Source organism: Lupinus angustifolius, chromosome LG08 (genome assembly GCF_001865875.1).
Source record: "Lupinus angustifolius cultivar Tanjil chromosome LG08, LupAngTanjil_v1.0, whole genome shotgun sequence".
Classification (NCBI taxonomy): Eukaryota; Viridiplantae; Streptophyta; class Magnoliopsida; order Fabales; family Fabaceae; genus Lupinus; species Lupinus angustifolius.
Window position 1 is genome coordinate 13055242 of NC_032016.1, and position 16178 is coordinate 13071419.

Below are 16178 nucleotides of genomic sequence, written 5' to 3' on the forward strand. Positions count from 1 at the left end.
TGATATTGCATTTGTGAGATTAGAAAAGAGAGAATTCTATGCTTTAGGATTGAGAGGCATTTCATGTTTAATTTCTCATCATTTCATCTCACATGTTCATGCATTCATTGATGTTTTTGGGAAAATTTCATAATCTGTAACTAATGCATTATCATGTTATATGAGACTTGTGTTAGAGTAGTAGAGTAAGGTCTTAATTGTTTAATTTGAGCATTGTAATTGCTTTAGATTACTCTATGATTTTGTTGTAAAAAGTGTTGTAACTTTGGGAATCTCAAGGTGTCTTACCACCAACGAGATTGTGTTGTATCTTCATTAGCTTAGAGATCTTGATAGAAAGAATAGGTTCTTGGTTGGGGACTACACCGCAAGAAAGGTTTTCTTGGCGGTAGGAAGGGAGTCAAACCAAGGGATAAGGTTCTTTAGTTTCAAGAAAGAGTCTAAGTGTTGTAATTGGAAGAATTGTTTGTAAAACGTTATTTCAATTATAGTGAAGAAAAAACTCCTAGATCTGCCGGCAGGCCTGGATGTAGTTTGCAAGTGGACCCGCAAACAAACCAAGATAAAAATCGTGTTGCACGTTTTTCTTTCCCTCTTTCTCTTTATTGCTTTAATCGATTACTTTGTATAGTTGTTTTAATTGTAATAATCTGTTTCTATACTATACTGTTGTAACTCTGATATATCTGTTAGCTCTATATATTCGTTTCAATCTCAGTTGATTGTCGTGCAAGAAACCGAATCTGTTTGTGTAATCTGAGCTATTTTAATCGATTAAATTGCTTGCGTTAATCGATTATTCTTTCTCTGTTAATCGATTAATCAGGGGTTATTTCAGCATTATTTGTTGTTTGTGAAAATTTTTTGCGAAAAGCGGATACTCTAACCGCTACACCTATTCAACCCCCCTTCTAGGTGTATTTTAGCCACTGATACCTAACAAAATCAACTCAAGAAATCATTGAACAAATGTTGTTTCGGCATGAAGAAAGGTTGGTTCCTTCACCATGAAGGAACCAAGCAGCTAAGTGTGGGCTATGCTTGATCTGGGCGGCTAAAGAGTCAGAAACCTAGCCATGAAGAAATCTTGGCCAACTCATCAAGCAACTTGCCAATTCTTTACTTGAAGGTCAAGCACATGACCTCATACATGACATATGTTCTGAACAAGCAAGTAGCAGGTATCACCATGCATGTAACCTAGCCAACAATAGGTTGTCCAAGCTAGCTGCCCAAGATGGGACAAGCTGTTGACCCACCAGCTTGGACCAGTGAGCCAGGCGGCCATGAAGTGAAGTTGGGCGGTCCATAATGCCTATAAAAGGCACCTTCATTTCTTCACTTAAAACACATTGCACATAATTGTATATTCTTTGTAATTTCTTCTCTTTCTTTCATTTTCGGTTCTCTCTCACTTGAGAGTACTCTTAGGCTGTTTTTAGGAGTTTTGTTCTTAGAATTCAAGAGGAGAATGGAGTTGGCAAAGGAGGTGCAAAAACATGATTTTGTAACCTCATTTTGAATCAAAAGTATCTCATCCTTGGATAGATGGCTCATGCTCGTACATATTGACTTCGATTATGGTGTAAGATTATTTATTTTCTTCATTTCTATCATATTTTGATTTTAATACATTCAAGTTATTACTTTTTGGTTAAGTTTTGATTCTTTAAGAAGTTCTTAATGCAGTTTTAACTTGATCACCTAAAATTTGAGTTAAAGATCCAAAAATGCTTCTTCTTAAAGTGTTGACAAGTGAACTAAAAAGTATAACCTACACCTTAGTTCGCTTTCCACATCAAGCATCTATTTTAAGAAACTTATGTTCAACGCTAAATGATGTTAATGGAGCCTGAAGTAGGGTGTGGCAACCTACTCTGACGAGTAGCACTTAACTATTGTTTAGTGTACTACATAAGCTTCGAAAATCGTCTTATCATTCTAGGACACTAGATGAAGAATTTAGAAATGGTGTGTGGAATTAACCGAAAATATAACACATAACTTGTAATGTTTTCAAAATCATTTGAGTCAAGAAATAATTCCATCTTTCAAATTAATTTTCCCTTCTTGAATTTGTAAATAGTTAGTTCTTTACTTTTTCATGTTTCTTAGTTCATATAATCACAAAAATAACTTTAATTGTTACTTTATAACTTTTGATAAAAGATACAAAGTATGAGTACATTTCTATTAGGCAATTCCTTGTGGTTCGATATAACCCTATACTATACTATAATTGAATCTTGAAAGAGATGCAAATGTAAAATAATAAAGTGTTAACTTATAAATTTTATTTGTTGACAAGAAGAAAGAAACCTTGAATCAAAGTGCAATTTAATTCCTAAATTGTACCTTTGTGAAAACAAAAATACACACTTATAATGAGTGATCCAACTACTAACTTTTACTTTTTGTCATTTATTTTCCACAACTAACATTTATTTTCTATCATTTAAGTTCTACAACTAATATTTATTTATTCTTTACCAACTTTTCATAAGGAAGTAGTTCGGTTAATAAAGGAAAACGAAAATAAATATCAATCATTATCACTTGTGTTAATTTGCTAAATTCATACCATTATACCGGCGTTGGAAATTAATCTAACAAAGTCGAGATGGTATGAAATTGTTTATAATTCAATAAAGCTAAGTATTTTATTAAAGGAACATTCTTGAAACCATTATATCGACGTTGGAATTTATTCCAGCAAATTCGAGATGGCGAGCAAAGAATCGACATGTTATTAAATAAAATAATAAGAAACTTGATGCCTAAAAATAAAGCAAGCATCGCGGGAAAAAAATTCAACAATCCCCAACACTCCTCAACCACTTCCCTCCATGAAGGAGGAACATGAGACCATTTGTTGTAGTCCTTCAATGAAATATAATGAAGATAATAATAGTCACTCCAATCAATATTAGCACCCTTTTAAAATCCAAGCTTGCTTCTGTATCCTTTATAAGTATTTAGTGAGTTCACATATTGCTCCCTAACCTCCATGCGTAAGTGCAAGAACCGGCACCAAGTTTCTCTAGCCATGTCCATCAAGTCATGGCTAACTCCATGGTTCACAACTTCGGAGAAACTCCACTGATGGCAAGACTCAAATATTTGTCCAAGTGTTGAGGCTATAGTGTATGGGTCACCATTAAGACCTCCAAGATCAATGATTGGGACGTTGGAATCAAAATAAGAAGAGGATACAATGGTTGCTTAGTCACTAGCAGGCTTGATAAACCTTGCAGGGATTGAATTTTCACATATTTTAGACAAGGATTGAACCCAAACTATTGGCTTAGGCCATTCTTGTGGGATATTTTTTATCATTATGGTTGCTATCTGATATGTATAGTCTTACTCTTCAATCTTCATTATGTGTGTGTGACTCAGTACAATGAAACAAGTTCCCTAATTCTATTCCAACGTTGAAGACATGAAAAGGAAGAAAAGAGAAGTGGGTGTGTAGAAGTTGTAAAAGGGAGAGTGGGTCTTTGTGGTAGTTGTGATGATTTGTGTTGCGTTGATTTTTTCTATGAAGTGGAGTAGTGATTGATTAAAAGTGTCAGTGAAAGAAGGAAGAGGCGTGACTGATGGAGAAAAAAAATAGTGCTTAACGGGTGGGTGGGTTTTTTATTGTGCAGTTATGGGTGGTTTATAGGGAGAGTGTGTGGAAGTTGTAAAAGGGGGAGTGGAGTTCGGTTCAGAGAGTGGGATGGTTAGGGACAATGAGTGGGTGAAAGATGGGTGAAAAGTTGATGGGTGATGTGGATACTTTGGGATACCTACACAAATGTCATTTCTCGATAAAAGATACCCAAAAAATATTTATATTATTTATTTGTCATTTTTCGAAAAATTATTATGGGCCGGACAAAAATGGGTATTCACATTCATCAAAAGTATGTGATACACATTTGCATTCACATTATACATTTAACATCGCTTACTGTTAAGTGTCAAATTGATCATATTTTACACACTCGTTTTATGATAATTTAACTACGTAATCAACTAAAATGAAAGAAATTATACTAATACATGATTAAAATTTGTTTAAATGGTTAAGTCTCACCTTTGAAGTGTCTTTAGGCTTAATTCGGATAATTGCAAAAGGATAAGTTCCGGACAAAAGCATGAATTTAGCCATGAGTAGTCTGAGTGAAATTGCGATAGCACATTCGTTCACTGTTGGATCAAGCTGAATCTTGGATATGTTGTTTCTAACTGATGGATCTTCAATGTGAAAAACCAGATCAACAAAATATGGAAAAGTCGATGCGTTGAGCGCAAGTTTATGTGCTTAGCAAAAATTGGAGTGAAATTAAGCATTTAGCCATTGTTTCATACGCACTCAACGCAATGGGCGATGTGGTGAGGGCATGGAGGTACGCACGGTGCAAGTTGGTGCACTGAAAAGTTGCGTATAGCCACATGGAAGTGCGCCCAACGCCGAAGACAACATCTGAATACTATTTAAGGACTTTCAACTCGAGCAAAAAGATAGACACTTTGCAATATTAATTTTTAATACTTCCTTTCAGATTTCTAGGGATTTTAGATCACTTAGATGGTGAGAACTAAGTGTAAACTCTATAGGAGTTAATCTATATTCATTTGTGAGTGGTTCTACCATCCCATGAGTTGTGTATTGGCTATATCTTGCTTGCATTGTGTGAACACGCGTAGCTAAGTACTCTTTTGTCGGGATTGAATATAATGCAAGTTTGTTGTATACACACTGATTTATTTATCTGAAGTTTGATTATATTTGAGTTCTTGTATGTACATATTTATTACTTTAATTTTGATTATATTTGAGTTTGATTATATTTATTTATCTCAACTTGCATAACTCAATAATTAATATATTTTCTAGGCATAGACTTGTATAAACTTGCCATCTTATGCGCGTTACTTATTACTATCAAGACGTGAAACCAATTTTATAATTTTATAACTCTCAAACTGAATGGCATAGACTACTAGATATAGAGGTATGCTTGAAGGTTCATAAAACATAATTTTATCATTACAGTTGTTAGACATAGAGTTATCTTTAGTAATGTGTTAGTATAGACCAAGACATTGGCGACTAGCATATTTGAGGTGTTGCATTTTTAACTCAACTTGTATGCATGGATTACTAGACATAGAGACATGATTTGCAGGTCATATTTCTTAATCTTATGAATTGAAGTTGCTAAACATAAGGTTTTACTGCATAAGTTGCTAACTGACGAAGATATTAGCTTTTAGTAATCTTGATTTCATTTTGTGGAGTAATCATCACTTATTGAATTTGTGTACTGAATCATATGTATATGGATAGTAAGTATGAAAATCAATCCAGCTCATTTTATTATCTCATTACATTTGAACTATATATTGTCACAATATCGAAAACTCATTTGAAAACCAGCTTAGAATAATGATTGAATTGTTGAAATGCTAGATTTAGTAAGTCTCTATGGATACGATATACTCCTTAACTCTACACTTGTTTACAACATCGTAGGTATTTTTTATACTCCTAATTGATGGTTTAGCACTAACTCAATCAAGCACTATTAAATCACTACTTTTAACACAATGCTCACTCAAGTGAACACTCTTAAATGGTAAAAAATAGAAATTTAACAATGCTTACTCAAGCGATCACTATTAAAAGTCTACTTTTAATAGTGGTCACTTAAGCAAGTGTTGTTAAATGGTTGAGAGTAGACATTTAACAACGTTCATTCAAGGAAACACTATTAAATATCTACTTTCAATAGTGGCCAGTCAAGCGAGCGCTGTTAAATGTCGACTTTTTACTTTTAACAATGTTCAACCGCTCACTCAAGCGAGCATTGTTAAATGTTACTTTCCATGAATCTGAAGGAAAAATTCGTTGCAATTTCTTCACTTTTTCATTTTTGGTTAATATGTTGTCTCATTTATCTTCTTTTTTTATTATTCTAAGGATTTTTTAGAAGTAAGAACTGTGCTCTAATTAGAGACTAATTCTTTATATACATATAAAAACATATTTCCAATCCTAAGGACACTAGGGAAATTTCTCTAGAAATTTCACCCACTTGGCATGTCTCTTGTTGAGCCTGTCTTGCCCCTTTAAATACTTAAGTGACTCATAGTCACTATGAATAACAAATTCTTTGGGCAAAAGATAATGTTTCCAAGTTTGCAAGGCCCTCGCTAATACATATAACTCTTTATCATGAGTGGAATAGTTAAGGGCAGATCCCCCCAATTTCTCACTAAAACAGGCAATAGGATGCCCAACTTGCATTTGAATAGCCTCAATTTCCACATTGGAAGCATCACACTCAATTTCAAAAGATTTTGAAAGTTTTGGTAATCTAAGTATTGGTGCGTGTGTTAGCTTCTCTTTTAACCTTTTGAAGACTTCTTCTTGTTTATCACCCCTAATGGAATCTCATATTCTTTTTTACCACTTCATTTAGAGGTGTGACCAAAGTACTGAAATCCTTGACAAACCTCCTATAAAAACTAGATAGGCCATGAAAACTTCTCACATCTGTAGCACTCTTTGGCGTGGCCCAGTCTTAGAAAGCCTTTATCTTTTCAGCATCTATATGTACCCCATTGGCACTGGTTATGAAGCCAAGGAACCATCGAAGTACACTATAACAAATTTCCCAAGGATATCTCTTAGAACGTGGTTCATCAGCCTCATAAATGTGCTTGGCGCATTGGTTAAGTCAAAAGGCATTACCAACCACTCGTACAAGCCATATTTTGTTTTGAATGTTGTTTTCCACTCATCCCCTTCCCGAATCTGAATTTCATGGTAGCCGCTATTTAGATCAACTTTTGAAAAGATGCAGGCCCCATGTAATTCTTTCAAAATATCATTCAATCTAGTAATGGGATGTTTATATTTGACCATGATGTTATTCACGGCTCTACAATCAATGCACATCCTCTAGGCTCCATTTCTCTTTGGGACTAGGATGACTGGGACGACACAAGGACTTAGAATTTCTTGAACCCATCCTTTGTGCATGAATTCCTCGATTTTTTTTTTGTATTTCATTAGTCTCTTAAGGATTGCTCCTATAGGCAGGCATATTGGACAATGAAGCATCGAGAATTAGATCAATATGATGTTTTATGCCCCTCAAAGGTGGAAGACCACTAGGAACTTCTCCAGGGAACACATGATTGAACTCATTTAAGAAGTCTTTCCAGAATTGAGGCATAATAGCCTTCTCAACAATTGTACTGCTTAAACAAAAGCTTTTGCACAAAAGTAAGTACATGGACTACTTTGTGAACAAAGCATGTTTTACTTCACTTTTGTGACAAAATAGCTCTTTTTAAGATCCTTTCGATCATTCTTTTTGACTTGGCTAGAGTCTATGGTTTCAGTCGTTACCTCTTTCTTTTCTTTATCCATCTTTTCTTTCAGCCTACGTTGATCAGCACACACTTGTTTTGGAGACAAGAGTGGTAGGACCACCTTGTGGGTGTGATGCATAAAAGTGTACTTATTAGAATAACCATCATGGATGGCTTTCTTATCCTACTGCCATGGTCTGCCCAAAAGCATATGGTTGGCCTCCATGTTGACCACATCACAAAGAACCATGTCCTCATATTTTCCAATGGAAAAAGGCACTTCAGCATGTTGGTTAACGACCATCTCCCCAACCTCACTAACCCATTGCAGCCTATATGGTGTTGGGTGTGCCTTGGTGTTAAGCTTCAGCTTAGACACCAATCTTGTACTAACCATTTTAGCACAACTCCCTCCATCAATAATGAGGGTGCACACCTTACCTTGCACAAGGCAGCGAGAGTGGAATTTGTTTTCTCTTTGGTTCTCCTCATGATCTTGAACTTGACTCCCAAAGAGCCTTCTAACCATGAGTAAATAACCCCCGGGCATAAAAATATCTCCATCACTATCATGTTCCTCATCACTAGATGCCTCTGATTGAGACTCAATATTTCCATTTATGACCATCATAGTTCTCCTTTTAGGGCATTGAGAAGCAATATGGCCACAACCCAAGCATTTAAAGCACTTAATATCATGGCTTCTCTGATTAGGATCCATGGGTTGTGTACCTTGGGACTTGGTTGCCCCCACGACCACCTTAGCATTAGAACCACTCTCCTCTGTTGCATTTCCCTCCTTCTTAGATTTGTCCTTCCAAGCATTAGAAGAATACTTGGATGTTGAATTAGAAGAGTACTTAGACTTCCTCCTCTTTAGTTGTTGTTCTACCTTGATGACCTTTTGAACAAGGTCATCCAACTCAATGTATGGTTGCAACTCAACAATATCCTGGATTTCAGGGTTCAACCCATGTAGGAACCGAGCCATTATAGCTTCTCAGTCCTCATAGAAGTTGGACCTAAATAGGGCCAGCTCCATCTCTTTGAAATACTCATCCACTGACTTGCTTCCTTGAGTTAACCTTTGCAATTTTTTATGCACATCTCTCTCGTAAGAACTAGGAACAAATCTCATCCTCATCATTGTCTTCATCTCTCCCCAAGTGTTACTATATCATCACCATACCTCCTTCTCTCCTTTTGGATCTGGTCCCACCATACCATAGCATATTCCTTAAATTCTAGGGATCCACCTTCACTTTTTTCTCCTCAGTATAATGGTGACATTTGAACACTTGCTCCATCTTCAACTCCCACTCAAGATAAACCTTAGGGTTATTCAATCCCAAAAATGTGGGGACTTTTATTTTTACCCCTTCAAGCCTATCATCCTTCATCCTCTCACCACGGCCTCCTCCCTCATACTCATACTCATCATCCTCACTCCTCCCTCTCCTATTTCTCCTCCTCCTAGGTTCTAAATCACTACTAGAATCACAACCCAGCCTCCTATCAACATGAATTTGCATCTTCTCCATTTGTCTTTGTAAGGTCTAAAATTGGGTATTCATCATCACATGTAACACGATTGTCCTTGGGTACAATGGAGAACCACTATTTTCTGGACTAGCCATAATATCATTCTCCTCATTATTCTCTTAAGTGTTTAAGTGTTTGCACTCCCTCACTTCTTTCAAAGTGTTTAAGTGTATCACTCCCTCAATTTTCTCTCAAAATTTCTCCTTTGATTTTTGAGTGAGTTAAGTAATCAAGTTATATACCAAAAACGTATGACAAGTTCATAAGATTACCAATGCAATTGGTTTGTAGCTCGACTGGAATGTGTGTAGGGTATAGGATTTGTGTTTGGGTCTGTTTGGGGTAGGTTTTTAGGGTAGGGATTGATTTTGGTCTCGGCTTGTGGAGTTTGTGGTTTAGGTTTTGTATTTGGTTTGGGTAGATTTTGGAAGTAGGGTTTTAGTTGGGATGGTTTGTATTGAAGTAGGTCTCAGCTTGTTTGGTTTTGTGGGTTAAGAGCGTTTAGGTCACGGCTTTGTAGTGTTTGTAGGGTTTTGGGATGTTTTGGCCGAGAATGGTTGATGTATTTTGTGGTTGATTCGATTTAGAATTCAGTAGAAGAGAAAGAATGTACTTTTGATTTGAACTTTTGGGATTTGAAACTTACTTGTGGTTTCTACCCCAAATTCAATGCCTTTGGTCTTATTTTGATAAAGATATTACTTTTGTGACTTTCAAGCAAGAACTGAGCTCTGGTGACCACTTGATGACAACCTCTTAGTGAGTTGCCTTATTTGAAGGATCGTTTCTTGTGAAAGTCCTACTTTGATTTGAAATTGATTATATTATATTTGCCTTTGTGTTTGATTGATCGATTTGCCTTGTATTGCCTCGATTTTGATTTGCGAAGTTGGGAAATTATGAATTGATAGTTGTTTGAATGGAATTGTATGTATGCTCACGGTTTGATGGTTAATTTAGTGAATTAGATGTGTAAGATGTTTGAAGAAGATGGTTGGGGGACATAAGATGGGATGGTGCCACAAACAAGATGTTTGATAAGCCTTGTGAAGTTCGCCACAAGAGAAAGGAACTCTTGATAAGAACGGGTACCTTGGCTCAGCCAAGAAGCTAGGAGAAATCTCACTAACAAGGATTAAATCCAAATAAAATTCAACGTACTTTATTAATGAACTATGCATGGCAATATAAAGAAATTTAACTTGGGCTTAATCAGCCATAGACAAAAGATGAAAAGATAAAATCTAATTCTATCTAATTTCTAGTCGAATCTTTGAATTGGTCAAATCGGTTGAGGTTGTTAGCTGAAATTGATTCTATTCCTTGCTGGCCGAAAGCTTCTAGGTGGAACTGTTGGTCAGCTTGGGCTTGGTTTGATGCATTTGAAATTATAGATAACATTAAATTGATCTTCACAGCCGGATTGATATCTTTGTATTATGATGGTCCAATGTGAGTTGTTGCACTTAAATCTTCATATTATCTCTAAGTTTTTTCAAACCTTTGGTCGTGTGCTTCTCCTTGCTCTCTTCTTATCTTCTCCTAGATTATAGTCGTGTGCTCCTTGATTCATGCCAATTGTCGTTGATTCATCTCTTCCTCCCTTTGATTGTGTAACCGTGCACCTTTCATTTAACACATAAACATTAGCTAAATAAACGCATGTAATGAAATAAAACAAAACAAGATAAACATGATAATTAAAATTCCTATACTAGTGTGGGTTAAGACACGCCCCACTTATTTAGGGTCCTAACTACTTGTGTGATTTAAGACAACTTCCCACTCTCTGTAATAACTCATGAGGTCAAGGTGGTTCCTCCACCAAGCCGTGAGTTCCCTCGAGATCTTCAACTAGGCTTATGCAATTTAAAGCCTTCTCATCTTGCTTGGTCTCATTTGCACTTGTCTCCGTGATTATAAGTATGAGTTGTCAAAGTGCTTCTTGGGCCTTCTTAGCCTTTGCTCTAGTCATGGATCCTCCCAAGCAATGTAAAGGTTCTTCAATGATGTTGGATCCCAATGAGTTTACATCAGACAGCCCATTTTTTGTGTGTTAAGGACCTCCACTTAGGTACTTTGCAGAATGTTTGTTCTAGTTAAGGGGTATGAGCACATAGGCGTTTGTTACTTTTTACAAGCTACAATGAATTTTTTACTCATAGATAGCAATGAGAGAATTATGTAAGTGTAATTGGTTTGACGAGATTTTTTTCAAACATTATTTTATTTTAAGTTAAAATGACTTTAAGTTTTGATGTAATTAGTACCTTACTACCTTATCATGGGTTGGTGAGCAAGAATAAAATGTCGTTTCGATGCAAGTTTCATTCCTTCAATCTGCTAAGCCCCTTCACCTGGGCCATGAAGAACATCTTATGGCTTCAACCATAGAGTAGGGTTGTGGCCCATGGGGCTTTCCTCAAGGCAACTGCACTTAAAAAGTAAGAATATAATCTTTTTTCAAGAGAATAATTCATAATTAATAGGTACACTCATAAATAAATAAAAATAGACTATGCTTATGTAAGCACTCTAATTAAATTGTATTTCCATGATATTATAGGACATCAAAAATAATTATAATTATAGTTTCATTCATATTTATATGATCATTTCAAGAGTTTTTTCTTATGAGTATAATATTTATGTATTAATAGTGTAAAAAATTACACACAGCTAGTGCATCATCCACCTTTCATTTAGATTACTTTTCTTGAAAAATTAAATGTGGTTGAAAATGAATGATAGATAATATAATGACAGTATAAAAAATCTTACATTATTAGTGTATACATATTTTTCTCTTTTTATAATTGTTATTTTCATGTTTACCTTTATTTAACACTTTATTGATTTAGGAAAAAAACATAATAAATGACATATTAAATTAACACAATTATTACATGTTAAGGAAGATATTTTTTTTAAGTTAAATACATATCTACTAACCGTGAGCTTTTTTTTATACTTTATATTATCTACTATTCATGTATTAATTATCAATAACTTTTAAATAAATGTAATATTCATTAATAATGAATGATATAATACTCGCAGTAAAACTTTAATGTAATATATAAATAGGAGCAAAAATAATACACTAAATACTAATTAGTTAATGTTACTTGTGAATTTTGAGACAATTGATAATAAAGTCATTTTTTTGTACAGCTGAGAATATTCTTCTACTTTTTAGATAATAAATTAATTATTTTTGGACAATAAAGTGGTTAATTAAAATGTAGGAGGGCACGAAGAAGTCTATTTAAAATTTCAATATATTCCACTCTTTTTCAATTAATTTTCTTTACACCTATATATGCCAATAATATGATAGGTTTAGAATATGAAGAGTAGCTGGAGCTGAACCAAGATGTACACAATACAACTATACTATATATGAACATACACCATTAAAACCTCTAGCATTTCAACATATGATGACTATATAATAATAATGCATCAGCAAAATTTGCCCTGTTATATTATAGGCATATATACCTGCGCAGATACACGATATAAATGTAATAGAATCTTTGTCCGTGTGCATATACATAAACTGCTTCATCTAGCTTACCTCCTTATGCTAACTTTATCCTGTTATCTGTCACGCAAAAAAAACATTTGTAAGCAAAAAAAGAGGGAAAAGTGAACTGAAATGTGTAAAACAAGAAAATGAGGTAGATCCTCTGGTTAGAGAAATACTAATGAGGCAATCTGTAAGATGATATATACTAATGGAACAAAACAAGTTTCTATTTTTTCTGGGGGAAAAAGTCATTTAATTCACGTTGCTATTCACCGTTAAAATAACTTCATTCTTATTTAGTTATTTTTATTTTTTAATATGCAATTATTAGTTAACAGAGTAAATTTCAGTAACATCAATGAAGATTTAGTGAAAATATATATTATTTCTCTCCTTTTTCACTTCTACACAAATTACATATAGTTTATTTATATACATTATAGTAGATATGTGAGGTGAGAATAACCATATTAACATCACACCAGAAGATGTGAGTATAATGTATTAGTCATGAGTGGAGTGATAATCAGTGTATTCAAGTTAAATTTCAAAGATTGTGAGTATAATTTGCTCTAATAATAATAATAATTATTATTATTATTATTATTATTATTATTATTATTTTATAGGACCATGATAAATAATAATGAAATTTCATTCCATATAATAAAAAAACTCAAGATATGTAATTAGTGAATGATAAATACCATGTAAACATAGGGATCGTGCCGCCCGCCTGAGCCTGATCTTTTCACAGCATCAACCCTCAGCAACCTACACAAAGTTCTTGGTATTCTCAGACACAGCAAAAATAACAAGATAAAATGGAAGTCCAACCAGAGTTTAAATCATATTCAACTATATATTCATGCTAGGTGCAATATCTTAAAAGAAAAAGAGAATTTGGTGGGGTTGCATAATTGATTACAAAACCAAATAGTTATCGATTTCAACGTGGACGGGCCAGAGATGTTTTGTGGTATATGCACAACTAATTGTTTTTTAAATGTAACAAATCTCAATTTATATGATTTACTATGAAGAACGCGGAATTAAGAAATAAAGAATGTAAATTGAGAAGTGATTTATAAAAATCATGAAATAAGTAAATTTATGCATGAAATAATTTAGTTTTTAGGAAACGATTTTCTTTTTAATTTGAATCCTGGCCTAAAATATCAAATGATGGGCAAAACAATTATATTCTTACACATTTTCTCATAAAGGAATTATCTTAACCACTATTTAAAACTCAGGTACAAGTCAAACAAACTATATATCTTGGAAACTAAACTCGGAACAGATATTTTCTAAGACAAACTTGAATACTCACTTTTCTTTTGGTGATTTGGTCTTTAAACCAAAGCTCCAAAGTTTTATGGACCTTTTTTAAATTTTTTAAGAGGAAGTATCAATCAACAATTTAAAATGATGAATACTTACTTATGGATGGTCCACATTAACTTTAAGATGATGAATCAACCATTTAAAATTAAATGAAAATCAATAATTTAAAATTAAATGAGTTCATTCTAATTCATTAATAAAGATGCATTAAAAGTATTGGTGATTTATAATGTAATAATTTTATAATGTAATAATTTATCCATTACTACATGAGACATGTGAGAGAAGAGAGGGAGAAAAAGAAAGAGAGATCAAACATTCGAAGAGCTTTGCTAGTGTCAGGGCTATCACCCAACATCTGACGAATCTTCAATTCAGAAGAACCCCCTGCCATAGATAGTAACTTCAATATTGCTTCCGCTCTCCGGCGAAGGTGCGGCGATCCAACTCCGCTCTTCACCGCCGCATGATCATCCACTGTTCTCACACTTCTGTTGTCTCTCTTCGCATACCGCAAGCTTCGCGCGCTTGATTTCCCATTCAAGTTGCTTGACAAACACGACGACGTCTCGCCGGAGTTGCAGCCCGGAGACACCTTCGCTGCCGCTGCCGCATTCCCGTTCCGGTTGCCGGAGCATAAGGAAGTCCATATCACCTTGGATCGGATCTTTCTCACAATCTTTTACAGTTCAAAATTAAACTTAGTTTACATCAATTGAAATCATAGGAATATTAATCACTTTCAGTTTTCCAATGTTGTGAAGAAATATCTTACAGGAATAAATCAAAATGAAACCAGTTTAACTCAAGTTCACAGTTAACGGTTATTCGTCACTTTCAGATTTGAAAAAAAAGAAACAGATAATTCAAATTTCAACATAATCCGATGCGGAACACTTGTTATGATTAACTATTCAACAAAATTCTTAGTTTAATTTTTTTTAACTTATGAGTAAATGAAACACTTGAAAATTTTGGAGAGAAGAGAAAATTGAAAACTAAACGTCCATTTCTCTTCTCATTTTTAACATGGATCGAACTCATCAGATTCAATTGGAAAACAGTTCACGTTCTGATTCGGAAAACAGATCATTCAACCGAGTTTTTTCTGCTTCACGATTCAAATTGAACATTATTTAACTTCAAACAAACAGCAGATAAATCTTCAAGCAAAATAATGGTACAATTCAGTAAAATTAAAATCAACGCAAGTTATCTGAAGTTCATAATTAAGGATTATTCAGAATTGAAATCAAACACATCATTCAATAGAATTGTTCTATATTTCATGATCCTAACATAAAAATCACAAACTAAACATAAAATCGACCTTGAACTTCATCTGACGATAACGAGCGGTGGCAGAGAAGAACGAAACCGTACGCGACTTAATCTTCTCCTCTGACGAAACGTCATCGTTCGTGAGCGATGAAGATGAAGAATTGGAACCGCTCAACATTGAACTACTCCGTCTGAAACCCTTCCTCATAATGCTTCTCTCTTCCAACGCAACTTTTGAATCTGAACAAAAACTGCAGAAGGAGAAATTCTAATAAACAGAGTGAACATTTGAATCATACTATTATAGTTACATAGTTCACAGTTCCTATGCATGTGACCAGTTATATAGTATTCATCTCTTTTTATATTAATATTATTATTACAAGATTTTATTTATGACGAATCTCGATACACCGTAAGTTGAATCCAATACGGGGTACATATGTGAAATGAGATAATTATCTAACTATGATTTGAAAAAAATAAAGTGTGAATTGTTTGCGGTTACGTTGGTGTGGAAAAGAATGAAGAAGGAGGAGTGGTGTGGAGAAGAAGAAGAGATGATGCAACTGTTAGTTCTTGAGAACTTGGGAAGGAAGACATTGTTAGTTTCAGCTCAGTGTGTGTGTTCTCTCTGGTTTTGAATTTTAGCGGGTATATTTAAACATCTTCAAAATCTTCTTTCTCATTATATTTATAAATTAATTAATTGGAGTAACTATGGTCTATGGTATAACTATTAATTAACTACTTAAAAAGAATATATTATTGACAAAATTGGAGCAGTAGAAAATGGGCAAAACTAGTGGAAGGTTAAGGTATATTCGTGTCATGCAGTTTACTTATTATTTTTATATTTTCCTTTTTTTACGGACCTGTTAAGATAACTTAAATAAATAATGTTGAGGCAAATAACTTTTTTTATTAAATACTAGTGTGTCGATTGGCACTGCCTGTCGACCCGCATTCTTATTGCAATATATAAACTTAAAGAAAAATGTTAATTTAAGAAGATGAAAATTATTATATGATTGTTAGATATTAGTATTGTGTAGAAGTTTTTATTAGTTATTAAGGAGAGAAATTAAAAAGGATAAAAATGGAA

At 34.1% G+C, this 16178-nt stretch overlaps 1 protein-coding gene and 1 pseudogene across 1 annotated transcript; both read right to left on the reverse strand.

The window, feature by feature from the left end:
• The window catches only part of LOC109353905, an 11330-nt pseudogene extending 7868 nt beyond the window's left edge, over nucleotides 1-3462 (reverse strand).
• LOC109354189 lies at nucleotides 12279-15318 on the reverse strand. Its single transcript, XM_019596527.1, has 4 exons — nucleotides 15123-15318; nucleotides 14110-14471; nucleotides 13153-13219; nucleotides 12279-12520 (listed from the first exon to the last, which is right to left on the reverse strand). Exons 1-4 carry the CDS (start codon nucleotides 15279-15281, stop codon nucleotides 12509-12511), a joined length of 600 nt encoding a protein of 199 aa, XP_019452072.1. The 5' UTR covers nucleotides 15282-15318; the 3' UTR covers nucleotides 12279-12508.

Excerpts from the sequence above, each read along its gene's own strand:
- LOC109354189 (XM_019596527.1), bottom strand. The coding sequence starts at position 15,281 with ATGAGGAAGGGTTTCAGACGGAGTAGTTCAATGTTGAGCGGTTCCAAT. Across the intron at positions 14,472-15,122 it reads ATCGTCAGATGAAGTTCAAG|ATTGTGAGAAAGATCCGATC; the intron begins GTCGATTTTATG and ends GAACTGTAAAAG. Across the intron at positions 13,220-14,109 it reads ACTAGCAAAGCTCTTCGAAT|GTTGCTGAGGGTTGATGCTG; the intron begins GTTTGATCTCTC and ends AACTTTGTGTAG.